Below are 27,682 nucleotides of genomic sequence, written 5' to 3' on the forward strand. Positions count from 1 at the left end.
TTTTGTGAGCCGACAATGATGCCGCATGGGCGTGGTCTACGTACAACGCTCCACTTATGAGAGAAAGGAAGTGGAAAATCATTGTTTAACATGAAAAAAGAACACACCCTCTTCGACAACGACATTCAAGGTACCTAAAATGTTCGCTTCCTCCTCTCCTCCTCTCCGCCTCTTGTCCTCAGCGAAGTAAGATGTTGGAACTCTGGAGAGTACGCCCCTGCCACTTACGGCAACGTGCTTTTGTGCTCTGGGAAGTTAAGTGGTAGTAAACACGAGTCTGGTATTGGGTTGTTTCCGACGGATCCGGTTTCTGACAGGATTCTGACTCCAAAATCCCATTAGAGGTTAGGCAGCATCACAATAATATGTACCAACGGGGACTTCCGATATAATGGAGAAGGATGCTCTCGATGAGTAATTACAGGCAGTTCAGGCGAGGCTTCCTAAGGGTGATTGGTGATCCAAATGTGAAGTTGTGTCCTGAGAACTTACTTGGATATGTGATGGGGAAGCACGGTTAGTTCGTGGATTCCTGCAACTTTCACCGACTCGTCGCTGTTTGCACATTGTTCGAGCACAGAACTTGCTGTAAGGTCAGTTAGGTTTCACCTGAACCATATCGTACCAGCAAGCAGGTTGATCACCTTGCAATCAGCAGTAGATTTAGGAATTGTCTTCTGAATATACATACATAACAAGAGAGGCGCTGACATCGCAATCGAAAGAGATCACCATCTAATTATCGATTGCCTTGACTTGCACGTTGCGTCCAGCCCTTTTCATAGGGTTTAGGAGTTGCAACCCTTCAAGTTCAATGTCGACCGCTTATATTATATAATGAAAGTGGAATCAGAGGGAAAAGCAAAGTGTCGACATAGGAGTTAGTTGAAAGAGAAGAGAAAGAGAAAGATATACTGAAACTAAAGACGGTTATGAAAAACAAACAGATACCATATCTTAAAATGTGTTATAAAATTGGGCTGACAGAGTGGGCTAGCCTCCTTATTGAAACATTTTCCAGAAAAGGTAAACCTTTAATTAGTCTCCAGTGAATTTGCTTTTATTACAATTCAACAATGGAACCTATCCATATTGTACAAATTATGGAGGAGAATTCATTCGACCACAAAGATGAGAATATGACAATACTTCCGTAAGCGTATTTCCAAGAGAGAAGAGGATAACGCCTCGTTAGAAATGGGTTATTCTGAATTCCCCTTGTGGTGGCTAAAACTTTCCCAAAATCCCAGTTCCATCGAATTTCCGATGCTGCTATTAAAAAGCATCATCACGAATGAAAGATAGACTTCAGGCAAAACTGATGTGAAGATCGTTGAATTGATTCGAAAACGGATCTCAAATATTTGCTACTAGAATTCACAGTCAATAATTAATGCTGACCTCCACAGTTTGTAAAAAAAAGTAGAATGAGACGTTTAATCAGCGAAAAAATCCCCTAAAAGACAATCCATGTATGAAGACTCTCAGTCTTAACTAGGTCTTGAGAGCTGAGACGGTAAAGACAGAACGATCTGTAAGACTCTGGGGGCTGATCAGTTCGTGCTCAACACCAGCTCGATCACTTCGTAAGTAGTTAGAGCCGAGCTAGCCAAGAGATTACGTCGACCAAAGGTCTGACAAAGTAATTCCAGTACAGTTCGTGGAGACGTGAAACCCCAAGACTACCATAGCTTCCTACTACCGAGTGTGAGAAGAGCTCCCCGTGACCTTCCTTACAGTTCAAGACTTCCACTTAGTTGCTGTTTCTTTAACGTACATATGAACCCTTGAAAGTATCTATTGGAAATTACGGAGAAAATGTTAAAAACCGGAAGATCGAGGTCTCTATTGAGGGTAGTTATTGCGGTGGTTTTTGTTTCAGTGCAAAGTGTTTCCTGCTATTCAATACCTGAGCCCAAGTTTGAGATTCTCGAGCCCAAAGGGTTTCGTGTATCAATTCCAGGTGAGTCTTAATTGTATAGTATTTAGGTTGCAGTAGAAATTTCACTTCAAAGTAAGTAAATATAGAAGATTCATGGAACTGGTTTCTTCGAAAGTCATGAAGGCCATATTCAGTTTTTGCATTGTCCGGGTTGTTGTGGTTATTTTGTCCGAAAGCAGGGGTTATCAGTGGGATAAGATTTTTTTTATGAAGATCAGGTTTTGTGTTATCTCTAATGCATTTGAAGTTTGAAAAAGTATTTAAATATGAAATCATACCAGAGAAGTTTATATTACTTTCTCTCCATAAGAGCACCCCCAAAACCGATTCTGACTTCATAAGTTACCAATCGGGTGTTGATAACCATTTTCCTTCCGAGTTTTTACTCCTCAAGCAATCTTCACATAGTTCCTGCTATCACGATGAGGTAAGAAGAAAAAATATGTGGGTAATTCCAATAGAGTTTATAGTGGTATAACTGATAAGGTTGATGTAATATTTTGGCCATTGTATGATAGGAGAGCTCTCTAAGATTCGCGAATTAACAGCATCACTGTTGTCCCCAAAATCCCAAGTTATATGTCTAGATAAGAATGCGATATGGTTCTTATTGCCTTCACATAACGTAATGAACCTGGTTCATTACAAACGGCGCCCAACGTGGGGTCTGAACCCAAGACCCAATTTTTTACTGAGAAACCTCAGGCCTCTCCATTATCCCTTTATTTCCAACTATATAGTTGAATGTATATCTCTATTTCAGACCTCCTAAAAACACTGACTCTGAGGCGAATTACTTCCTCTCGTTAAGCCTGAACAACCTAAAATACTGCACACCTTCTTCGTTCGACACCATCCTCATTTTAAGTTTCTGGTCCCGAAGTTTGTCTTCACATAAGTGCAACCCAACATACTCAAGATATTTTGTAACTACAACCATTTCCCAGTGTTATTCACTATTTCAGTATGTTGTGGCTCCCTATGATGAAAATGATCCGGGAATTTAGAATTTAAATGAACTGCGCATGGTAGAACCAGTTGTTCCCGATTTTTTTTAAGTTGGTACCACCTTAACTGAAATGACATCTTGTTACTTTTTGTCGCAATTGAAATTTTGTGTTGCTAACGAAATTTCGTGTGTTGATGCATTGAAAATGTTTGGGGAATCTGTTCTGTTGAAAACTCGGGTATATGAGTGGTATAAAGACTTTAAAAATGGCCGTACCATGATAGAGGATTTGCCTCGTTCCGGACGTCCATCCAGAATTGTCGATCGACAATTCGCGGATTTTGCACAACGAAAAGGCGCCATCACATCAAGCCGGAATTGTGCTCGATTATTTGACCGAACACCAAGTAAATACCATCGAACAAGCACCATATTCGCAGGATATGGCCCCGTGTGACTTTTCTCCTTCTCGTTCCGAAACTCGAATTACCACTTCAGGAAAAGAGATTTCAGTCCACAGATGACATCAAGCTGAATAGAACGAGACAGCTAAACGTCATCCTTTTGCCCGCCTACTAGCGGTGCATGGATAAGTGGGTTGAACGCTGGCATACATGTGCTGCTTCAATTAGATGTTCTTTGGAGAGAGATAAAATAAATTTGTCTTAAAATTAAGTTATTTTTGTTTTATTCATAAATCCCTGGTACTTTTTATTGAGTCCTGTTCACTCTTTAGTGGAGTATAGAACATCCGCACAGTCAGATGGTGCTTTAGTGTTACTATCTTCACACACGCTGACAGCAGCGGGACAAACTCAAGACGAGCACAGACACCCATGACGACTGGGATTTGAATCAAGAGCAGCGAGATTGGGAAGCTGACGGTCTACCCCCTCAACCATCGCGCCGTCCGGTACTTTTTGATCATAGTAGAAAGCCTCGTTGGGATAATCGCGAAGATAATACACCCTTTGAGTCCACCATCAATGTCATGCCGAAGTTACCGTTCCTCCGAATAGCTATGGATAAAAGCAATAAGATCATTGGGAATATCAGTCGCTACTAAAGGCCTCGCAATTTAACTCCATTTGGCCGGATTTGATACATTCTTCCTGTCCACACATTTACAGGCGAGCAAGTAACGAAATCTATGGTTTATATAGTTATTTTACTAAGGGCAAGTGAATACGTTTATTCACATAGTTTTGAACTCCTGCAACGCTACACCACGGATTACTAACTAAACACTAGGAAACTAGCCTGGAACCGTTTGTCACATTACTTCAAGCTAGCCTTCCTGTTCTCCCGTTTTAGGGAACCTTCAAATCAGAGAATTCCTTTCACCAACGGGAAGGGAGGGATGGAAAGAAATCGTTACTTCAAGGAACCGCCACTCAGCCCCTCCATCGGTTAGACTTTATCTTCTTCGCAACAAGAAGAACCCAGACATAATGCGCGACGCACCCCTACCTGTCAGCACTCCTCAGCATCTTTCTGGCAGTGTTGTCTGAAAAGAATTACTTGCGGCTGCCTAAAGTTGTTGACGAATTCTGCTCACCTTCCACAAGGGGTGATCGGCATCATCCACATCGTTCTTCACTAGCAACCGCTTTTGTTCTTTACGAACAATTAAAAAGGGCAGTGGGGATCACAACCGCAATTATAATCACAACTGGTTCTGAGACAGTCCGATAAGCAGACGCCATGCGCAAAACTCTCCGTCTCTGGACTTGGGCAAGGCCCTTGCACCTTCTTTCCAAGGGCTACTACCTTAGGAAACGTTCCAAATGTCTGCCCATAGGATGGATCCCTGTGCTACCTTCCATAGCCTCCTTCCATCCTCCTCTGGCTTTCTAGTATCTGAAAGACCAGGGAGCGGTCTTTCAGATAATCCCTCAATATCCGTAAGCGATCATCACCTGGAATTAATTTTCAAGTGTCCCTAGCATATGTATCTGGTCACTATCCAGAATTGAAGGCATTTTTGACGCCAAACATTACGAGGAGCACTACCCGTCGCGATTGTTGGCTGTGTGTCTTAGTTCGATGAATCGCATCCAGGACCTCCATAACAGCATACACCGTGGATCTCCGTGCTTTAAAACCAAATTGCTGCGTAGAAAAATCCCAAGCAGCACATATCGCTTTAGTAAGTTTACTCCTGATGAGTTTTTCGAGCACTTTTCCGGCCCGTATGCAGACAGCAATCCAGGGTCTCCTTCCCCTTTGCTAATTAGCGCAAGCCTCGTACTTTCTACCGAGAAGGAAAAATGCCCTCTTTTAGGTAAACGTAGAAAGCACCGAGAAGTAGGTGAGCAGTTTTGGCCGTCTTTCACGTTGTTGTCATCAACCCGTACGGCATATTTACCGAGTAATACCCGTACACAGAGGCCCATCTGTTCGACATAAAGTAAGCCCTGAATTTCTAGGTAACCGAATTCCTATGACTTGTCATTAACTTCGTTGACTAAATCCTGCCTGCAGTGAGATTTACTTTTGTTTAGCACGCTGCTGAGCCTCCCTTTGGCTGATCTGTACTTTATCATTGTTGTGGAGACCGTTCAAACGATGTGCCAAACGGCGGAGTTTGTGACACTCCTTCCGCAGGTTGGCAATTTCCACTGTCCACCAATACTCGTTTTTAGGAGGTTTGTCACGGCTGGGTGTCCTCTGGAGGATGGAAGTTCCGCAACCTGTCGTTATCGGGTTATAACTGAATTAACGAGAGTGTCAGCTGCCACCCCAACACTCTTGAAGGTCTCTTTAGCACATCTCTGTCTATTCAAAGAGCTTTGACGAATCTCTCGCAAGAGTACCGAGCTGATGCACGTCAAGAAATAGCATCAATTGCTTCAAGCGCTATACATTAGTAGTAACTTGGCGGGAAGTCTCCAAGAATTCGCCACTCGCTCATCAACGGTACCAGTGATTCCAATGCAAAGGTTACGTTGAGGACGCTTCCTTCGCAACATGGGCGTTGAAGGGGATCCGGTGTTTAAAACCACGAATCTCGTTTCCACCGCCATTTCGAGAATCCCTTTCCTGCTGAACGTGGTCTAGGTGTGGCTTCCCCATTCAAATGCCCTGGAATTGAAGTCACGTCAACCAGGCTCCAACCCTACCTACCCAACACACCGTCCCGTGGGGAATCAAGCATAAGTCAGAAGTCTTGCATCGTCTCGCCTGGTTTCAAATGGATGTTAAATACTGAATCTAGATAAACTCAACCCCTTGGGTTTGGGCAAGAGACCGGAGTCGCCTGCCGTCCCAACCCACCCACCCAGATGGCAGCGTTACCTGGCAAGACGGGGTACCATGAAGCTGGTTCCCTTCTTCGGTACTTTTCGTTGAGTAGTACTAGATCAGCCTGTATCTCCGCAGTGATCTCCGCTAGCAAATCTTGAGCGGTTGCTCTTCGGTGCATGTTAATCTGTCGGATACAGACCATGCCAGCCCAGTCCTAGCTCCTTCCAATTTCATTCTAAAAAGTGAATACCACTCCGAACCTGCAGTTCGTGAAATATTTTCACCAGACACGGCAGGACCCGAGCATAGAACGCAACTCTCGTTTTCATTCCAAACCATCGCTTTGCAGTCTTTCTGGCACCATCTGCGGCACACTCGGCAACTTCCAACACAGCGATGTTTTCACCTCGAGAATTCGTAGTAATGATAGTTATCCGGGTATTGCTTACCTCTGGACGTTCACGCTTGATGACCTCCGTCACTTTGACTTTTTCAGTGAGACAGCCAAAATATCGGATTTCCAGAAAGCACATAGGCTTTTTGCATTTCGCTCGTTTAATGGGCAGAGCTAATGGTCTAGTCGCGCTTTGTCTCCTCACCTTTTCTTTTGGTGCTCCACCATTCATATCTGCTTTGACTTTAGACAAAGGGTCTTTCTCCACCTTCTTATTATGTTATCTTCTTCAGCCGCGTTTTCCCCAATTGGCTCTGCAAAGGACTACCTGTGGTCCGTTTGGCGCTTACAGTATTGTCAGTATAAAGTGCGGTTGCTTCTGCTTTCTGTGCTTCTTCTGTTGCTATCCTTGTCCATCTATAGAAGAAAATGCTAGAGCTCCTCCAGCTCCATTAGCCCGTTTTTTTATATCTTGGCTGACGTTTTTCTAGAGGGCAACTGTAAGTAGGTAGGTATCAGTGGCCGCTCCAAGGAGCCCAATTAGCGCTTTGGTGCACCGTTTTGATGCCACAAACTCCTAAGACCGTGACTGTTGTTATAGGAACAGGGAAGCAGAGTCCAGCTGACTCGAATCTTCAGAGCCAGCCCGTAGCATTCACGAAGGAAAGCAGCTCTCCGGCCCTGCAGCTAGAAATCTCACTGAGGTCCCCAAAGAATGGTTTACCCAGTGTCCGCAGCCTGACTCAAGCCAGAGCTGGGCAATCGCAGAGAAAGTGCATGAGGGTTTCCCAATTGTAGATCACATGAGCTTCACATCTGCGGGGTATTTTCTGTTAAGCCTTTCCTCTTCAGTTCTGGCAAGGACACTCGACTGCGCTACCATTCGGCTTAAGTTCAAATCAATCTGCTCAGTTTCAGCAATTTTTTCTTTTCCGGAACAGAAGCATTGCAGGGTACTGAGGTTACCGTCCTCATACTGGAGGTTACATCCCTTGCAAGACTTTCTCTATATTTGGTCGTGCGCATCTCGCTCACTTGTCGGGTGTTCAGTCCTTTATGTCTCTTTTGCTGAGCCCTAGGTCGAGCGAAGCATTTCCTTACTTCGTTCAAACGTAGCTAACTCTTTCCCCTTCCCTACTGTCTCCTCAATCTTTTAAATTGTATTCTCTCTGAAAATGGTACTAGCATATTGTGTGCAAGGGAATGGGTGGCAACAGTCAGAAGCTGGTATACCCTCGGGAACGAAGCCCCCACCCCAATTCTCTGAAGCCTGAACTATGCTTAGCTAGTCCCGGAAACTCACGGACGAATCAGCGCATGCTCGCAGCGACGCGATCTATTAATACCGGACAAAGAGCCATCAACGGCTCCAGGGACTCTTACTGTATTCCCACTTGTTGAACGTTCGTTCTTCACCAGGAATTCTAGGACGCAGTTATAATGCCATCGAAGGGATTGGAGCTACTTACTCGGGTATGCCACTGCCCGTATCGTGAGGGACTCAATAAGGATCACTGCCGAACCCTGAGAAAGGCAAAGGTTTGTTGGCCTAATGGGTGTATCCCAGTATCAGTCCTCCCTTCGTCAGCAATTCTGCTATGTCCTTATCCAGGAGTTTGAGGTAATCCAGCTTCCTTCTTTTGGCGAACGCTGGTCTTGTAATTATTAATTAAAGTTAACACATTGCTTTTATAAAAGACTAAAAAAACAAATCTCTTCCAGATGAGCCAGGCCTGCGACTTTTCGCTTTTCACGGTGCCGTTGATCACAGGGTAGAAGCTTCCCAGCCGGGTGACCTGGTTGGCGAAGTCATCAAGCCTACAAATGGTCGTTGGGTGTATGAAAATAGAAAATTCTTCCTAGAACCCGGTCAAACGATTTACTACTGGATTCATGTGCAGCACGAAAGTCGAGGCTATCGATTAACCGATAAGCAATATCGAGTTGGTTCAGGCTCGGGTTCACAGGAACCAGTCACCACCCCAACTAAGCCAACTTCACCACCAGAAACCTGTGGTGAAACCAAAACCACGGTTCGGGGAAGGAATGTATGCCAGGGTGAACTGATCTTCGAGGATAATTTCAATATTTTGAACTCAACGGCATGGAGGCGTGAAGTTCGAATACCACTCGATGTGGATGATGCTGATTTTGTCATGTACGACGATAAACCGGACAATTGCTATATTACAGAAGGGAAGTTGTATATCCAACCCAATCGTATCGAAGATATTCCTGGCTATGATGAAATAAAGATTCGCAGTGGAGAAATCAATTTCGGAGAAAAATGCACGGGAATTGTTGATCCCGAACGGGAATGCAAGCGGCAAGCAGGATTGTTCCGAATTCTACCACCAATAGTTTCGGGAAGGATAAATACAAAGGATTCGTTCTCGTTTCGGTATGGAAAAATCGAAGTAAGAGCTAAATTACCGAAGGGAGATTGGCTGTTTCCTTGTAAGTTCAAGCATGTTTTTAGCTTCCACCAAAGCGTTAATAATTTTCGTCCTTTTTACAGTAATTGCACTAGAACCGCAAACAAGTGACTATGGAATATCGGGCTATGCCTCCGGACAACTTCGAGTCGCCTACATTCGAGCTAACCCAGTACTGAGGACTAGATCAGGTCAAGCAATAGATGGTTCTTATCTGTTTGGAGGTGCCATTTTGAAGACGGGAGAAGCTGATCGTGACTCCTGGCTGAAAAGTATTCAAGGATCTGAACATTGGGGCAATCAATTCCACACATACTCGCTAACTTGGACGGACAACTCCATTACCCTTGCTGTCGACGGCAGCCCATATGCGATCATCAATGGTGGATTCAATCGAAATTCAGCCTCAGCTATGGCACCCTTCGACAAAGAGGTACAGAATTGAGTCAATCTCTTCAGACTAACACTAATTGGTTTGTGGTTTGCAGTTCTACATAACACTTGCTCTTTCCGCGGGAGGCATTTCCGATTTCCCTGATGGTTGCATGTCAGGGGTCAATGTTAAACCTTGGCAAAATAGTCATCCGAAGGCGGAGCTTATGTTCTGGAATGCCCGGGATAAATGGGGTCGTACATGGACTGAACAGAGTTCTCGATTAGTGGTTGACTATGTTCGAGTGTGGGCGTTATAGGGGGCAAACAGGTGAAACATAGATTTTGATGCATTTAATTTTAGGTTGGAAGACTGTGAAAGACTTATCTGAATACTTTTAATTTAGGAATAAATATATGTTGCCATATGAAGTTTAATTTTTAAGATTTTGTGTGAACCAAACCTTCTTAGAATTGAATCGATGTCAGTCTGTCTGGCACACCTGGTTTATTCGGAAACGGCTAGACTAATTATCACCAAAATTGGTGAGAGCGTGTGGTCTGTGGATCCCTTTACATAAGGGGGGCTCCCCATATATACGAAAGCAGGGGGCAACATAGAGCCAGATTATGATACTTTTTCTATTGTCTCGCGACGTGGTATTTCCTGCTACCACCGTCTTTGGTTCTTGGCATCATTCATTCAACTGTATAACGACTAAAACTGCTAGCATGCATCATCGCTTAATATTATCAACTTAACGATTGCAACTTATTAACGACTAAGCGCCTGCCATCAGTCCTGCTAGCGTACTTTGTGGGTAGTATCAGGTCCTGTTTGGACTGTTAGCTTACCGGATCCCAGGAGGCAAACAATAACATTCAAGCTAGAAGTACAAAATTTGGCACTTGCACTCAAGAAACAATGGCATTCCCAGGAGCCGGCTTTGTAAAGGCAAAAGTCAACAGCGTCCATACCTATGCTGTTATGCTCCTCCAAATGCAACATTAGCGCAATAAAAGGAGATGATATACAGCTTGGTGTTGGACGCTAGAAACCACAGCTCCAAAATCGTTGCCGTCGATTTCAGCGCGTGGGCCTTAGATTGGGGAAGTCGATTAACAAACACGAGGAGCCAAATCTTGCTTGAAACCTTCGCAGAACTGGACATCGTACTAGCCAATGATCGATGCGTGTTCACCTTCTGAAGCAGAGGGCTAGGATCATCGATCTGACCTACCTCAGTACATCGTTGGCGAGAGGGATGGTGTGGCGGGTAAGTGAACGCTATACCCACAGTTACCAGCAGGCCATCTTTCTTGACATCTGGAAGAGGGGGAGGGCGACTGTCGAGTGAGCAACAGAAGCGGAAAAACCAGGATAGCTGAGTAGTCCATTGGAGGCTTTAAAAAGAGGTTAGGACCTGAAGGGAACGGCGCTGGAAAAAGTGAGCCGGGTGTGTCAACGGATAACTGAGGCATGCGACTTTACAATGCCGCGACGGAAGTTTCACCACAATAGGAATCTAAACTACTGGTGAACCACGAAATCACCCTGTTGAGGACATCGTATCTGCCAAAAAACCAAAAGAAAACCACAACATCGGCAGTCGGAGAAGGAATACAGCGATCTTCGAAGTAGCCTTAAGAAGATTATACGGGAAAGTAAGTGGAATTGCTACAAGCAGTTGTGCCTTGAAGCAAATACGAACCCGTAGGGCACTGCTTACAAGGCTGTAATGAAGAGGATTCGTGAATAAAAATCACCCCAAGTGACGGCCCCCCGCGACTATTTTTCAAAATAATCGCAATTCTTTTCCAACAACAGGAAGAAAGTGGACCTCAATCAACGGTGCAACAGAACGTCTTCATATTCCCAGGGATTATTGAGGAGGAGCTACGGGAGATCTGTGGTCTGGTGGAATTAGGGACAATGACGCTCCGGGATTGGACGGGATTTCGAACAAAGCTCGAAAGTTGGCTGCCAGAATCAGGCCCGCATGGTTCATAAGTACATTTGAATCGTGCATGGTGGAAGGAGTGTTTCCCGCGCAGTGGAAAAGGCAGAAGTTCGTTCTGCTACCGAAACCACCCAAAAATCACCTCGCGCACCCTCTTCATATCGCCCTATCTGTTTTTTAGACACTATAGGGAAAATTCTGGAGAAGTTGGTATACAACAGGCTGCTTCCGTTCGTCGTGCTAGCGGGTGGTCTATCGGAGCGGCAGTTCCGTTTCACAGAGCGCCGTCGACAGTCGATGCCATTGCAACGGTCGTAGACCTGGTCCGGGAGGATTGGATGATGATTGGATTGGATTAAGGGCACCTTGGCTAAACCGAGTGTCCCTGGTTACTTAGCTCGGATAATCGAGAGTTACCTTTCGGAGACATTTCTTTGGTGCGAGATGGACCTGGCAGTGGTAGGTGGTAGTAGCTGCGAAACACCACCAGGACGTCGAACTGTATGCAAGCGAAACTATTCATGCCATCAAAGCATGGCTCTAAAATGTGCAATTGGACCTGGCGGAAGATAAGACGGAGGCGGTCCTTATTACCAATTGCAGAAAAAACAAGACTGTCAAAATCCGGGTTGGGAATCACGAGGTCGTTTCAAAATCGATCATTAGGGGTAATGATCGTTGCCAAGTTGAGCTTCAAGGGGCACCTGGACTATGCGCGCAGAAAGGCAGGGAAGGCTAGTTCATCTCTAGCAAGGATGATGCCTAATAATGGAGAGTCGAAATCTAGCCGCCAGCTACTTATCGCAAGGTTGGTGAAATCCTAGCCGCTATACGCGGCTCCTGTATGGGCGTACGCACTGGATAATACAGTGAACCAGGGAAGAGTAAGTTGAGCATATCGATCAATCGTGCTAATGGTGTATAGTGGATATAGGACGATATCTGGTGAGGCACTGCATGTCATTGCGGGGATGATTACCTTTTTTTTTTTTTATGGATGGAGGTGGAAATCTTAGAAAGACGCTGCTGCGCCAGGTTGCAGCAGTGTGTGGGATTCACACCCACTAAAACCACCCCTACTCTTCTGCCCCTCCCCGCGGGACCACCGTGAAGTATTACTTCACGGGGGAGGCTCTGGTTCGCTATACCAGCTCGTCCATGTCACGTCTCCGTCGCGCCGCCTTCCGAGCTCGATCCAACTCCTGGAGTTTTGTCTGCACCACGGTTACTGCCTCATTTACCGCCATCCAGTTTTCCTCCGACTTCAACATCTCTTCCACCAGGTTGGAGGGCTCAATGTCCGCCCCCAAGATGCTGTTCAACCTCCTTTTCTGCTGCAGAAATCTGGGACAATGGAACATAACGTGCTCCGGGTCCTCGAGTGTAGCACCGCATTCAGGACAGTTGGGAGACTCGTCCAACTCGAAGCGATGCAAGTACTTCCTATAGTCACCGTGTCCCGTAAGGAACTGTGTCAGGTGGTAATTCAATTCTCCGTGCTTTCGGTTGACCCATTTCTCGATACACGGGATCAATGTATGGGTCCACCTGCCCTTGTCGGAGTTATCTCATCGTTGTTGCCACTTGCCACACAACTCTCTCCTGATGGCTTTTCGGAAATCCGCATTCACCTCGGCTGGATTTGCCTTCCGTTTTTCGTAGAGCCAGTGTGCCTTGCTCGCTAGAAGATCTATAGGGATCATTCCTGCGATAACACACACTGCCTCCGTCGACGCCGTCCTAAATGCGCTACACACCCTTAGCGCAATTGGCCGGTATGCCGAACATAGCTTCCTCCGGTTGACAGCGTGGTTCAACGCTCCCGCCCAGACAGGGGCCGCGTATAGCAGGATCGACCTCACCACTCCCGCGATGAGTAGCCTGCGACTATACTTCGGCCCTCCAACGTTAGGTATCATCCTTGCAAGGGATGAGCTGGCATTTGCTGCCTTCTCTCGCGCATAATCCAAGTGTCCCTTGAAACTCAGCTTGGCATCGATCATCACCCCCAGGTATTTGACAACCGATTTTGAGACGACCTCACGATTACCAACCTGGATGGTAACCGTGTTGTTCTTCCTACGGTTGGTAATGAGGACCGCCTCCGTCTTTTCGTCCGCCAGGTCCAGCTTGACCATTCGTAACCATGACTTGATGGTATGAATGGCTTCATTTGCATAAAGCTCCACGTCCTCGGGATGCTTTGCAATTGCAACTACCGCCAAGTCGTCCGCAAAACCAATCAGCGTTGTCTCCTCCGGCACGCGAAGGCCAAGCACTCCGTCGTACATTATGTTCCACAGCAGCGGTCCCAATACAGAACCTTGAGGCACACCTGCTGTCATAATGTACTCCTTTGGCCCGTCGCCCGTCTCGTACCAGAGAAGTGTGTCCGAAAAGTAACTCTCGATGAGTCGAGCCAAGTAGCTAGGAACACCCAGTTTGGCCAAAGCGCCCTTAATCCAGCCCCAGTTGGCTGAGTTAAAAGCATTTTTGACGTCCAGCGTCACCAGAGCACAGCATTTGCCCATGGCCATTGCATTTCGAGCCAATTCCACGACCTTTGCTACTGCATCGACCGTAGAACGGGCTCGTCGAAACCCATATTGCCGTTCTGAAAGACCACCCGCAAGCTCGACGAACGGAAGCAGCCTGTTGTATATCACCCTCTCCAACATCTTCCCCATGGTGTCTAAGAGACAAATAGGGCGATATGAAGAGGGCACGCCGGGTGGTTTTCGGGGTTTCGGTAGCAAGACCAGCTTCTGCCTCTTCCACTGGGCGGGAAACACTCCTTCCGCCATGCACGATTCGAATGTGCTTGCGAACCACCTTGGTCTGGCCTTGCTGCCACCTTCAGAGCCCTGTTCGGAATTCCGTCCAATCCCGGAGCCTTGCTGTCCCCAATACGTCTGCAGATTTCCCAAAGTTCCTCTTCGTTAACATCAGGGATCGAGAAGACGTCCTGCTGAGCTGCCAGTTGGGGTTCTCTTTCGTCCTGCTCCGGCTGCGGGAAAAGAGTTGCAATTATTTGCAACAAGAGCCGTGGGCATGTCACCTGAGGTGATTTTCGCCCGCGGATCTTCTTCATTACAACTTGGTAGGCTGTATCCCACGGATTCGTATTAGCCTCCATGCAGAGCTTCTGGTAGCATTCCCGCTTGCTTCTCCGAATGGCCTTCTTAAGGTTGCTTCGCAGATCCCTGTATTCCTCCTCACGCTCCTGGTGCTCCGGCCTTCCCCTTGTCCTGTGGGAAAGTCTCCTCGCTCGGAGACAAGAGGATCTCAAGACAGCGATCTCCGTGTTCCACCAGTAGTTTGGCCCCTTGCCGTGGTGCAAACGTCGTCGTGGCATCGTAGCGTCGCATGCTTCGGTTACACGCTGAGACAGCTGTGTGACCCTTTCCACCGCTGTTCCATCCGGATCATGGGCTCCCTCCAATGCGGCCAGGAATGTCTCCTCGTCGAAAGCTCCGATAGACCAGCCAACCGCCTTAGCCTTTCCACCTCCAGAGCGTCGTTGACTGCTTCCCCGGTTCCCAATGCGGAGGAAGATGGCCTGGTGGTCACTGTGGGTGTAGTGCTCACTCACTTGCCAAGCCATCCCCCCTCACCAGTGAAGTGCTAACAAATGTCAGGTCAACGATCGAACCCGACCCTCTTCCTTGAAAGGTGGGCACGCATCCCACGTTGTCCAGCTCCGCAAATGACTCCAACAGAATTTGACCTCTGGTGTTCGTCGATCGGCTTCCCCACTTCAGGGCCCACGCGTTGAAATCGCCCGCAATGATTTTAGGGCTGCGGTCTCTAGCATCCAACACCAGACTGTCTAACATCTCCTCATATTGTGCTAAGGTTGCACTAGGAGGAGCGTAGCAGCTGTAAATATGGACACCGTTGACCTTCGTCCTTATAAAACCGGCTGCCGGGGGGGCCATGACTTCCTGAATGACCTGTCTTCCGCACGGGGGGGGGGGGGGGATGATTCCCTTGGAACTTCTAGCAAATGAGGCACACTGTTTCAATCGGAGAAGGAGGGGGAACCCGCCGAAGTGACTGATAGCTTCCGAAAGGCCACTAGGAAGGAATGGTACAGGAAATGGCAGCAACGGTGGGATAATTACGAAAAAGGCCGCTGGGACCATACACTGATCCCCTGCATTGAGAGGTGGGTCGACCGCAAACATGCAGAATTGAACTTCTACCTAATACAACTCCTTACGGGAAGTACTTGCATCGCTTTGGATTGGATGAGTCCGTCCCGAATGCGCCGCTACACCCGAGGGCCCGGAGCATGTTATGGTTAAACGACGCCCCCAACGCAGTTATCGGACCCCATATTTTCGTGAAGTGGAATTGGAGTATGATAAACTGTGATACGAAACGAGTCCGGAAAGCGCGGCGGACACGTGGCTTAGTTGTTCTGGTGTAAACCAGAGCTCTCTTCGCGAAGTAATACTTTTCGGGGGCCTATGGCTATGACGGTATTTACGATGTTCTCTGACGCCGCCACTTTCATCAGAGCCGCTTTAACAAGTAGAGGAATGTGCATGATGTTTGCGATCTTGCAGACAGACCGCAAGATTGCAAACGATCAGACGCGTTCTGAGAAGTAAATCCTGAAATTCGACGCGCGGCAGGAAAGGAGTTTTTGCCATCCCCCAGCGAGTCGATCCTAACGCCTACATTACATTAGCCTATTTCATTGTAGAAGGGGTTTGAGGGTTTGTGCGCTAGGAATAAGGGAGACGTTTTCTTCCTAATTGCTGTGGTTCGACATCAAATTGATGCAGACGCACGAGTCCCTCAAGAAACAAAAACAAATAGACAAATAATTTCTTTGAAAAACGAGTAAATATATTTTCATTAAACTGCCTACTAAGATATCACAATGATCTTTTCAACCCCCCAAATCAATGTCATCCTTTTGATTACGTGAAACCGACGCCAGACTTTCCGGTGTTCGCAACAAACATAATCGAATAAAAGTCATTCCAATAAGTAAAGCTTGACCGAGAAAATCGCGTTGATATCTCTCGGCGTTATTATAAACTTCACGTAATTCCATTGGAACATTTACATTACTCCGTAACGTGAGGTTATCACCACTCGTCCCCCGCTCATTACCGCTGTTCTCCAGCCAATCTTCAACATTGTAAACCGTTCTTAGCAATTCCGCTACAACATGTTCTGTGGAAACACGTTCATTTCCGACTAGAGTATTGAAAATTCTGAAATTGTAAAAATAAAGTGTGAATTCCGTTGAGAATTATGAATCATAAAATCGTACCTTGACGAAAGATACTTTTTCAAGTAAAACACATTCGATTGGTCTAGTTTCAGATTTGCACGCGACATCAAGCCGTAATTCAACAAACCCGTGATCTGCGCCTTTTGCACGTTTATATTAACTTGTTCCGCCCCACCTGGGGCTGCTGCCTGTGCAATTTGGGGGTTTTCCATTACATAGCAATCCGCCTCGGGAATCATCTTTATCACATAAAGCATATTTCGTACAAGATCTCCGATGTGCATCCTTTTTTCGCTGATTTCGTGGTGCTGCCAATGGGACAAGTGACAAGGATTGTTGTCCGTTAAAACAATTCGGGCCCAAGTGATGCTTGAAACCGTCGTGAAGACTGATACGCAGGATTTGTATTGGTCACGCATGGCAGTTGGCACGGCAGGAATTGTAAAAACACCCGGACGTTTTGATGACGAAGCATTAGTTTCAAGTGGGGGTTTGTCCAGGTGGCTTATGATGTTTTCACACATTTTTTCTAGCATTTTTACGCCGAAACCGTCCAGTTGTAGGAGGTCTTCGATGTTTTCAATTCTTCCATTTTTAGCTTTCCATCTTTGGATTTTATCGAGGCGAGTTTTTGAGATGGGATATCTGTAAAAATGGACTTTTTTAAAATATTCAGGATATAATGAAAGTTTTCAAAAGTTCAAACAAATATAATCCCAGAACGAGTCCCACAAAAATTATGTTGAAATCCTCGAATTTCGATCGAGTGCGCAATCCATCATGGCATGGAGAGAGAGTAGTTCGACCCAACAGCAAGGATCTTGCGTTGTTATTGTTTCTAAAGCAAAGCTTGAAACTTATATGTGCGTATCAGTTTGATTTTCAGGAGACCGTTTCAGCTGCCCCCTATGGAGACACAAAAAAATATCCACTTCGATGGGATCATCCGATAATGTCTTGGTGTAAGTAACATGAGCAAAGTCGATCAATTGAAGATATGCTGCACATCATGGAAAATTTGTGAAAGGGGTTCTCCCTATCCTAGCTAGGCCAGAGTAGTTCTAGTTGATCTAGTTGGTGATTGTCCAAACATTATGTAATGAATACGTGAAATAAGGCAATTGTCAAGGACAATCTTCACTTCACGGCACTAATACATTCCCTGGATTTGTTAGCATTCTTGATCATGGACTTATCTTTGGATCCCCAGTTTGCAAGACATAATGGGTTTGTCAATCAACTAGAATGCCTGAAATAAAAATAGCATTTCATCGAAGCTACTGCCAAAAGGCAGGTTTTTAATAGTGATCTGACGTAGCCTCTCATCTGATGAAGAGGCAATGATGAACAATTTACGAAGTGGTATACCGGTTTCTTTGTCTAAAATGGCATAAGCGCGGGAGGCTGACCAGGATTTGTCTGCAAGCAACGAGCGGATTTATGCCACATATAAAAGGCGCATATCGATAGAGCACGCAGCATAGCTGATCGGAGCTCGGAACTCCTGCAGTCGCCAAGAGAAGGCAAGAACTTCAATCGGACAAACAAATCCAAAGTCTAGAGGATTAAAGAACAGCACCACATATTCTCCTCGGCAGTCCGAAAGGTTCATCTCCCTGAATTGTGCTGGACATCCCCTGAGTTATAAGCACAGCCTGAACAACTGCGGCTGGAATTTTGGAATTGGAATTCTTTAACAACTCATTGAACGATTGACGATTCCGGCAATGCAAGAAGACTACATACAGAAGGAGCGTTTCGAATTTCTAGGCGGCACGAAATATCATTGCATATACGCGGATTACGTACGAGGTAGATAACTGGCGGCAAAATGGTTTTCTTGTATAGGTTTTTCCATCCCATGCATCACATACACGACATGAACACCACCTAAAATGTGCATGGAATTCTCCATGCGCAAGTGATTGGTGAACATCGAATAACGCGCAATGCTTTTCATCCACCAGACAAATTCAAGCAATGCGCCGGAAGAAGATTCTTCTGTATGTAGTCTTCTTGCGGCAATGGTAAAGCTGTTATTCATGTACTTTCTCATTTTCTGATTCTGATGACGGTTGTCACCTGATGCTCCTCAAGCCTTCTCATCCCTCGCTCCCGAGAACTCACACTGAACAAAGGATATTTCTTAATTTTTATGGCTTGAGGAGGTTCGCTTTCGGATCTTAGGTTTTGTGGGTCCACGCGCGTGGTCGCGATATTACTTTTTTTTGTATTTTAGGTTCTGGTGCGGTTCCAGGCATTGGTAAAAGACACGTGAAATTTTGACTAATGTCCCATGATGGACTAAAGTGTCCTAAGGACACCATCCGATCCCTTCTCGCACCATTCCCGAGAGAAGTCCATATAATTACCAAGGTCCGTAATCAGATAATGACGCGTTTGTAGGCTGTATTCTTCTTCTTTTTCTTCAGCCTTTGTCCCGTTCACAAGCGGGGTCGGCTCGTCGTGGTCGTTTTCGCCATTTAGCTCTATCGAATGCCTGATCTGGGTGCAATCTTGAGGCATTTAAATCCCCATCCAGCGTATCAAGCCACCGTTGTTTCGCCCTGCATTTTGGTCGTTTACCATCGACTTCGATGTTCAGACCAATCTTGGCAAGTGAATTCTCGTTTGCATGAATTACATGACCATGCCATCGAAGACGCCTCTCTCGCAATTTTTACACGATCGGTGCAACCCCATAACGATCGCGGATATCCTAATTTCGGATGTGATCAAATCGTGTCACGCCACTAGTCTAACGCAACATCTTCGTCTCCATTACCGCAAGACGCCGTTCATTATCTTCATCACGAAGAATACCAGTTGTGGAACGCACTTCATCCAGGTTGCGTTAATGCGTGAAGCAATTTCATAACGCAGTTCTTCATTGGCTGATAGCGTTGACCCGCTTAGTTCTGGGCACATCACTGCCGCTGACAGTGATTGTGCCTGTTTCATGGGGATCGGTCGTCAAAAACTTAGTTTTATTCAGATTCAATCTGAAACCACGATCATTCCACTTTGGACAAGTTGGTTGAGATCATTTTTGCTATTAGATGCCAGGAAAACATCATCTGCATAAAGCAGTGTGTAAGGCGCTGGACGTTGGATGTCCCGTGTGACGGTGTCCATAAGAAGAACAAAGAAGAGTGGTGACAGGGCGCTTCCTTGATGAACACCAACAGAAACACGAAGCGGTTTTAATACACCTGCCACACTTCGAACGTTACTTTTCGGATCATGGTAGAGCAATTGAACCCAGCGCACGAGGTCTTTTGGCACTGTTGTTGTAGAGCGTACTAAATGAATTCGTGTAGCACACGCTTTCTCAAGATCAAGAAATGCAATGTAAAGAGGTCGACGCTTCTTACGGTGTTTTTCCACGAACAACCGCCCAGCGTGTATTGCATCAGAAGTTCCGCAGTTCGGTGATCACGGTAATTTTGACGATTTCGCGCTTACGGTTGTCAAGAATGCGTTCAAAAATGTTCATGGTATTGGAAAGTAACCGGGTCGGATGGTAATTTGAACATTCTGCTGGACTACCTTTTTTCTATATTGAAACTGTGGTACTTTCTTGCCAGTCAAATGGTGTTCTACCTTCCCGAATAACTCGATTAAAGAATTCACTGAGCCACAGTGTTGGGTCTCAGTTCTTCCCTTTCCAGAGCTCAGATGCGATGTCGTCAGGTCCTGTGGCTTTCCCTGATTTCATTGGTGTTATTGCTTCCTCGACTTCAGTTGCGCTGACAGTTAAGCCCTTGAATGTTAAACGTAGGTACCTGTCGTGGAGACTTAATCCTACGGTCTTCTTAAGATACGGATTGATTTTATAGCTACAATCAGAGCCCCGCTGAGACAAGCAACAACGGTACCAGTCTATACCAAGTGCATGGCTTAGCATTCATACTGGTGGATTCAAGACATACCTAAATCTCTACCGAACTAAGGAGTACAGCACCCGTGTTGAAACGCAACACCACGCCGAGGCCCGAAGGTCTCTTCTCGCTTGAGCATAACCACAATCCCCATGAAACTCACACTAGGGGGCCTACCGCAAATAACCGAGCTGTACTCACATACAACGGGAGTATGGTATGGAATCCACTATCCTAGAATGGCCGACAAATGGGTCTACCTAGCATCATATGACGCAGAACAATAGAGGAGTGTAGTGTTCTCAGCAAGACCTGGAATGATGGTGCGTAGGAGTAGTGAACGCGCTATTAATTATCATCATCATCAACAGCGTAACAACCAGTATCCAGTCTAGGCCTGCCTTAATAAGGAACTTCAGACACCCTGGTTGTGCCCTTATAGACTTTCCAGGCTGAATCATCGTCATCCATATGGATTCGGCGACCTGTTGAACCGGATTTTATCCACTCATAGACTTCGTCGTTATGTAGGCTACGGTAATGTCCATCCTGGCCAAAAATTCTTCGGAGGATTCTACTCTCAAACGCGGCCAATAGCTCGCAACTTTTCTTACTAAGAACCCAAGTCTCAGAGGAATACATAAGGACTGGCATAGTCTTGTTTAGTAACAGTTTTGACCCTATGGTGAACGTTTCGAACGGAACAGTTTTTGTAAGCTGAAATGGACTCTGATGGCAGCCAACAACCGTGCGTAGAGTTCATCGCCTATATAGGTGAAATTTTCGACGGTCTCCAAGTTGTAGTCTCCTATCTTCATTGTTTTCGTTTGACCAGTGCGGTTTAATGTAGTTGGTTGGTTGGTTGTTGGTGCTGACGTTGCCACCATATATTTTGTCTTCGTTGATGTGCAGCCCAAGATCTCGCTCCAATTGCCGCCTCAACTAACGTCCATATTCCAACAGTTTTTCCATCGCTTGCCGCAGAGAGAATATCTGATCTGTTGCTGATTTGAATGGAGTGAAGCCTCTTTGGTATGGGCCAATGATGTTCTGAGCGTATGGGGCTATCCGGCCTAGCCAGATAGCGGAGAATATCTTATAGATGGTACTCAGCAACGTGATACCTCTATAATTGCTGCACTGTGTGATATCCCCCTTTTCATGTTTGGGAAAGATAATGCCCCGTTGCTAGTCGTCAGGCATTGATTCCCTGTCCCACACCTTGAACACAAGTTGATGAACCACTTGGTGTAATTGGTCGTCCCCATATTTAACCAATTCGGTTGTAATTCCATCGGCTCCTGGCCACTTATGGTTTTTAAGTCGATGAATTGCTCTTTTCTGACTGATGACTGTTTCTTCTATACTTGGTGGTGGCAGTATTTGTCCGTCGTCTTCAGTTGACGGGACCTCCAACTCGCCGATGTTCTGGTTGTTCAGTAGCTCATCAAAGTACTCAACCCATCGCTCCAATATGCCTATTCTGTCAGAAATCAGATTTCCCTCTTTGTCTCGGCAAGATGAGCATCGAGGTGTGTAAGGCTTCATCCTGCTGACTTGTTGGTAAAACTTCCGCGCCTGGTGCGGTTGCTCCCTGTACTTTTCTCCCAGGCTGCCTTTTTCCGTCTATGAAGTCGCTTCTCCGGTCAACAGATTTCGTGATAGGTCTCTGCGCGTGCCCGCGTTCTTTGAAAGAGGCTGGGGTCAAGTATGTTTGTGGTCGTATTTATGATAACGTTCTTCAGCTGATTGTGAAGATCATTTGTTGATGCTTAATCTCCAGGAGATCTGTTAGCTGCAGTTATTGCGGCATCCATTTCCCCCGTTGTAGGTGTGAATGGCTTCAGTATTTACTCTCATCTGATTGTCAAAGGGCATTCTAGGTGGTGTTGTAATTCAAGCCCGGAGCACTATATATGCCAGATTTCAGATTTATTTATTGAGCAAAGAAAAGAAATACATGTGCGGTACAAAAGGAATAATAACTTAAAAGCTCAAGCGTGACTAATTAAGTATATAACGCTAACCTACGCCTAGCTGGTTACATGTGAAAAGGTGGTGCATGTCAGTGCTCATTTGACATAGCATGTGCTTAAACCTAAGAATAATTTATAACTTACAACTAAACAAACTAAACAAACATAACACAAAATAGTACTCCGTACTGGGAAACGGGAAAAAGGGAGTTTTTAGGTACCGGTGGACAGGATTGATTAACGGAATTAGAGTAAAGCGCAGTCCTTTCTCAATGGTGTTAGCATTCTGAGAAAGGGCTATCTTTTACTCGATTTGGGTCTGTGCGAGGACAGTGACCCAAGGCGGGAGGGATGAAAAGGACTGTGGGATTGCGGGGCATGTATTGTGGGGCTTAATTGGTAGAAGGAGGGACCTTAATTTAGGGAAGAAATTAATGCTTGGAGGTATTACATTATGTACAGGCTAATTAGTGTCTATTGTCTTAATCTGGACTAAGTAAAGAAAAAATAATAGAAGGTTATCTACGCCTGCGCGGGGATTGACTGCCAGAACATTGGACTTACGCTTTTAGCCTCTGTGAAAGTCCGGGGAGTTTTGATAAAAGGAGGGGATGAAGGAGGGAGGGGAGGGGTGATGGTTGAGAGGAGAGTTACTGTCCGAGAGAAGAGTCAGCCCTGACACGTAGTACCTCTGCTCGCGTAATAGTGCATTGCGTTTAGCGAGATTTTTTATCAGCGGGTTAGGGTGCGACAGCCACTTTTTCAGTCTGACGTGCGACAACTTGATCATGTGCCGAATTATGGGGCAAACCCCTGAAAGGTCGTACAGAATAGAGTTTTGGTGAAATTTTAGGTTTGGTCTTCTGTATTTGGCCGTGCATTTCCTGAGTATCGTCCTTTCAAAGCGTTGGAGGGATTCTGCTACGTTCGGTGACATGGTAGCCCATGCTGGGAAACCGTAGGTCAGGATTGGACGAATGAGAGTTTTGTATAAAAGGGTTTTGGTGGCAGGGGACAGGGCCCGGGATGAGAGGAGGTTTCTTAAGGCAGCTGAGGCCTTAGAGGCCTTGGCGATAGCAGATCTGACGTGAGGCTTGAGTGTGTGGTTGGCAATGCGTAAATGCAGGTTTTTGCTTTCTGGTACTGTGCGCCAGTGGCACTTCCCAGTGGGGATTCTGAAGCAAATAACCTCAGACTTAAGGGAATTAACGGTAAGGGCCCACCGGTTGAAATAAGCGATGACCCTATTAGTTAGGATATTGAGAGAGAGGGAGGCTATTGAGGGCCTGAGACCACTCGCATATAGGATGGTGTCATCGGCGAAGAGAATCCCTCCTAACGCGGAAGGACCATTGTCGTTGTGGGAAGAGGGCGGGAGAAGGGCTGCCTGAGTTGCCGTTGTCGTGGGGGATAAATTTACGGGAGGAAGGGGAATGTCGTGGAGGAAGATCTTAAAAAGTTTGGGGCCTAGAATAGATCCCTTAGGGACTCCTGAGTTTACCGGGAAGTCGCAGGAGCGTAGTCCATCGAAACGCACGTGGCAAGTTCCGTTGGAGATGAAATCTGCGAGGATTCTGAATAAGGGGAGGGGGCAATTGGACTGGATTAGTTTGTAGAGCAATCCCTCTTTCTAAACAGAATCAAACGCCTTTTCGAGGTCTAAGGCGCAGGCTACGGTGCAATGCCTGTTTTCCAGTTGATTGAGGATATAGTCTTGCAGGCATAGGATCGCCTGCTCGGTGGATCTGAGGTTTTCGAAGCCGAATTGATTAAGTGGAATGATGGTGAAGTAGTGTCTATTGAGGTGACTTAGTAGGATACGTTCGAAGATTTTTTCAATATTGGAAAGAAGAGAGATGGGCCTCATATCTTTGAGATCGCCCGAGCCCCCCTTCTTAAGGATAGGTATGAGGAGGGCTGATTTCTAAGATACCGGGAAATGGCCGTTGTTCAGGCAGTTGTTGAAGAGGATGGCGAGCCGTTCAATGATGGTAGGCGCACACTTCCGCAGAACAAAGTTCGAGATGCCATCAGGGCCCGAAGATTTTTTATTGTTGCACCGGGAGATTGCAAGTTCAACTTCTTCTAGGGAGGTAAAGAAGGGAGCGAACGGGTCTGTTCTGACTACATCAGCCGGGCATCTAGGAGAAAAGGGGCAAAGGTAAGACCCTTCCAAGCTCAACCTTTTATCGCTGACAGCATTGGCGACCACTGAGTTCCAGATGGGGTCCTCTGGCGATTTGGCTCTGAATAAGTAGCTGAAATAGTCTACGCAGGCGGATATTTTTTCCTCAGGGGAGTGACACTGGAGGTTGCCTATTTTTATCGGGGTTTGGTTGAAGTTAGTATATTTTTTTTCTTCCGGTCAATCAATTAATTATTGAGAAAACTTGTGGGCTTTGAGGGATTTGAGGAGTTTCCTGTAAGATGCATTCAGTTTGGACCGAATAGCTCCATTGATTTTGCTGGACAGGTCTTTGATGATCTCGGAGAGGAGAAGGTAGTCAACGTTGCATCTGTTCCGTAACCGGTGAAATAAACGTTTCCTGCGCTGCAGTAGTCTGTTTCTATCGCGGACTAAGAGGAGGGTTGAGGGGGAAAGGCACCCGTATTTGTAGTAACCAGGTTCTTTAACTGGGGCGTGTTTGTCGATTGTAGTTTCAAAGGCAGAGTTCACTCTCCGGATGTATGTATCTAACTCAACATTAGAATGGATGCGCGATTTGTCCAGGGGAGGGCCCAGCACACTGTCCAAGTCTCGTTGGAAATCGTCCCAGTTTGTCAGATTGAAAGATCTGCATTTGTGCGGATGGTGGAGTGAAGGGACAATTTGCTGTAGATATAGGGGGCATGATAGGGCATGATGGTCCGAGTGGGCTGCTAGAGAGGAGCAGCTAGTGACACATCCTGAGAGATTGGACAAGATTATAAAGCCGTCTAGGAAAGAGGATCCACGAGGAAAGGATGGCACTCCCGCGTTAATGATGTCCGCGCTAAGGAATGGACCTGATTGGAACCAATCAAAGAGCACTTTGCCGTTTTCGTTGTTGACTGAGTCGCCCCAAGATACGTGCCTCGCGTTGAGGTCGCCGCCGAGGATGAAGGCGTCGAAACTGCTCGCGATTTCCCAGAGTTCGTCCAGAATGGGAGTGAGGTGACGACCTGTGCCGCCCGGGAAGTGAGAGAGCCGTTTAGGACTCGGACTATATATGCCAACGAGATAGTGATCCGAGTTCATATTGGCCCCCTTATATGTTCTGACATTCATCAAGATTGAACTGCGTTCAATCAGAACGCATTCAATTTGGTTGAAGGTGGTCCCATCTTGAGAGGCCCACGCGTGCTTTCCACGCAAAGCTATTAATTATCAACTTGGAATATTTAAACAAACAAAATTCACTATATCCTACCTCATCAGCTCATTTTTGTCGTTGCCATTTAGAATATTCAAAACCCGATCTTCCTTTTCCTTATCCAAATTTATTTGGCGGGAATCGGAAGTTATCACTGAACTACAATACGATGCCAGGGGATTCCCCCAACAAGTCGCGAATTTACGTTTATTATTGGTTAACAATAAACCCCACACTCTGCTCGCCATTATTCCGATGCAAATCCGAAACTTCTCTGTTTTTATTAAAGCGGAGATGGCAATCCACTTATTCTGCGCTGTCAAAACAAACCAAATTCCCCAAGAAACAGCTGATGTCCATAACAATGTGGGCTCAAAACGTAAACAATTGTGAAGTAGGTAAAAAGTCAGCTGGAAATCACAAGTGAAATTCATATGGAATCTCGTGATAGTGTCTCCTCGCATGCGAGAATTTGCACGCATTTCATTAGAAATTAGTCTTATTGGAAAATCACCTGCAAAAATTTTGGGGAAGTGTCAGTTTGTTTTGACAGTTTCTGTGTGTTGGGTGGTGTTCGCATCGCTCGGAGGTTCCGTGGTTTCAAGTTCGCTGTCCATAAAATTACTTCCTGCTGAGAAAATTCGGTGTTGTCAAGACTCGTTGTCTCGGAATTAAAATTAAATGGCTTCACCCTCAGTTCCGACTCAAATGCACGCGTAATTTTAAGTTAATCAATCCAAGTCTTCCATAAGAATATTCCCCCCCAGCAAAGTAGAAATTCCATGAGACTTTCCCCCGCGCGCGAGAGACGCAATTATGGATGCAGCCAGACAGTTGGAGGCAAATGAGCCGCTCCAAGGCGGTGTACTTTCGAGCGATAGCGACGACGACGATGACGACGAATGCACTGTGTTCACTCCAGTGCCGTTGTCTCCGAGAACAACACGGTCCCGGATGCAGAAGCAGAAGAAGTCACGGTGTCTGACCCTGCAGCGCCTCATCTCAGGGACCCCGTTCCTGAACTACTTCCTGTCTGCCGCGGTTCTGCTGCTCATTTTGGGCGTTATCTACCTGTGCCGCGACTATGCCAAGATGCTGCTGTTCTGGATCGAGCACCAGAACCCGTGGCTGATATTCTTTGCATTTATGCTGCTTTTCGTTATTGTGAGCTTCCCGGTTGCTGTGGGGTACCTAGTGCTGATGATTACGAGCGGGTACCTGTTCGGATGCTTGAAAGGATTCGCGACGGTGGTGGTGGGAGCCAACCTGGGCGTAACAGTGGCTCACAACACGATACGATGCATCCAGAATAAACTTCCAGTTCATAGGTGAGTTCGCTTTGTTTTTTCCATTCACGCTCTTATCTGAACCCATCCCATGCATGCTTGGCTCATTCTGCAACGCTTGGCGTCCAAAAGAACTCGAATCCAATCCGTTACCCACACACAAATCCCGAAATTCCTCAAAATGAATTTATAACCCAAAGCGTGTCGCCTACAGACAATCTTTTATGCATGGACAGTCGCTAATCTAATCTAAACAATGGATCAAACTTTTCGCCGGGGATTGCCATCCCCCGACTGTGATTCACATAACTGATTACCGCCAAACAATCCATTTTCCGTTGTCGCTCCAACCGAGTTATCGCAGTCATAAAAAAGTGCAAACTGATAAGCACCGTTCCTGCGGATTCGGATACAGAAACGGAGATTGCATTGTGTACAAATGCAAAATGTTCTAAGCGTGCAATATCGGAAAACTCGGGGTGTGACGATATCGAAAACCGCGTGAAATAGCGGGCAACATGCGCCACTCGTCGTACTGATAGCGTGCCTAGCGTAACCTTGGACGTTATTTGCATAACCAAAAGCTCGAGGGGCCGTTTTTTTTGTCGGGAATTTGTAGAGAAGATAGTAAATGAC

At 46.2% G+C, this 27,682-nt stretch overlaps 3 protein-coding genes across 5 annotated transcripts in view; 2 read left to right on the top strand and 1 right to left on the bottom strand.

Annotated features, from left to right (window-relative positions):
- Nucleotides 1-1,587: 1,587 nt before the first annotated feature.
- LOC119648301 (gram-negative bacteria-binding protein 1-like) lies at nucleotides 1,588-9,776 on the top strand. Its single transcript, XM_038049960.1, has 4 exons — nucleotides 1,588-1,963; nucleotides 8,254-8,988; nucleotides 9,050-9,399; nucleotides 9,455-9,776. The coding sequence occupies exons 1-4, from the start codon at nucleotides 1,819-1,821 to the stop codon at nucleotides 9,656-9,658; spliced, it is 1,434 nt and encodes a 477-aa protein (XP_037905888.1). The 5' UTR covers nucleotides 1,588-1,818; the 3' UTR covers nucleotides 9,659-9,776.
- A 6,364-nt stretch (nucleotides 9,777-16,140) lies between these two features.
- LOC119647622 lies at nucleotides 16,141-26,085 on the bottom strand. The gene is made up of 3 exons (XM_038048665.1): nucleotides 25,818-26,085; nucleotides 16,590-17,195; nucleotides 16,141-16,530 (listed from the first exon to the last, which is right to left on the bottom strand). Exons 1-3 carry the CDS (start codon nucleotides 26,006-26,008, stop codon nucleotides 16,200-16,202), a joined length of 1,128 nt encoding a protein of 375 aa, XP_037904593.1. The 5' UTR covers nucleotides 26,009-26,085; the 3' UTR covers nucleotides 16,141-16,199.
- Nucleotides 26,086-26,183: 98 nt separating this feature from the next.
- LOC119647623 (transmembrane protein 64) overlaps nucleotides 26,184-27,682 on the top strand; it is a 38,301-nt gene continuing 36,802 nt past the window's right edge. Inside the window, exon 1 of one of the 3 annotated variants that reach the window (XM_038048668.1) lies at nucleotides 26,184-27,088. In XM_038048668.1, the coding sequence (XP_037904596.1) occupies nucleotides 26,577-27,088 (512 nt within the window). In that variant the 5' untranslated portion in view covers nucleotides 26,184-26,576. The remainder of the gene's footprint in view (nucleotides 27,089-27,682) is intronic. The other 2 variants (XM_038048669.1, XM_038048667.1) reach the window with 2 other exon arrangements.

This window comes from Hermetia illucens, chromosome 2, assembly GCF_905115235.1.
Source record: "Hermetia illucens chromosome 2, iHerIll2.2.curated.20191125, whole genome shotgun sequence".
NCBI classification, from domain to species: Eukaryota; Metazoa; Arthropoda; class Insecta; order Diptera; family Stratiomyidae; genus Hermetia; species Hermetia illucens.

Coding starts and splice junctions, on each gene's coding strand:
- LOC119648301 (XM_038049960.1), top strand. CDS start 1,819: ATGTTAAAAACCGGAAGATCGAGGTCTCTATTGAGGGTAGTTATTGCG. Junction 8,989..9,049: donor GGGAGATTGGCTGTTTCCTT/GTAAGTTCAAGC, acceptor TCCTTTTTACAG/TAATTGCACTAGAACCGCAA. Junction 9,400..9,454: donor TGGCACCCTTCGACAAAGAG/GTACAGAATTGA, acceptor TGTGGTTTGCAG/TTCTACATAACACTTGCTCT.
- LOC119647622 (XM_038048665.1), bottom strand. CDS start 26,008: ATGGCGAGCAGAGTGTGGGGTTTATTGTTAACCAATAATAAACGTAAA. Junction 17,196..25,817: donor GACAAAAATGAGCTGATGAG/GTAGGATATAGT, acceptor CCATTTTTACAG/ATATCCCATCTCAAAAACTC. Junction 16,531..16,589: donor AAAAAGTATCTTTCGTCAAG/GTACGATTTTAT, acceptor TTACAATTTCAG/AATTTTCAATACTCTAGTCG.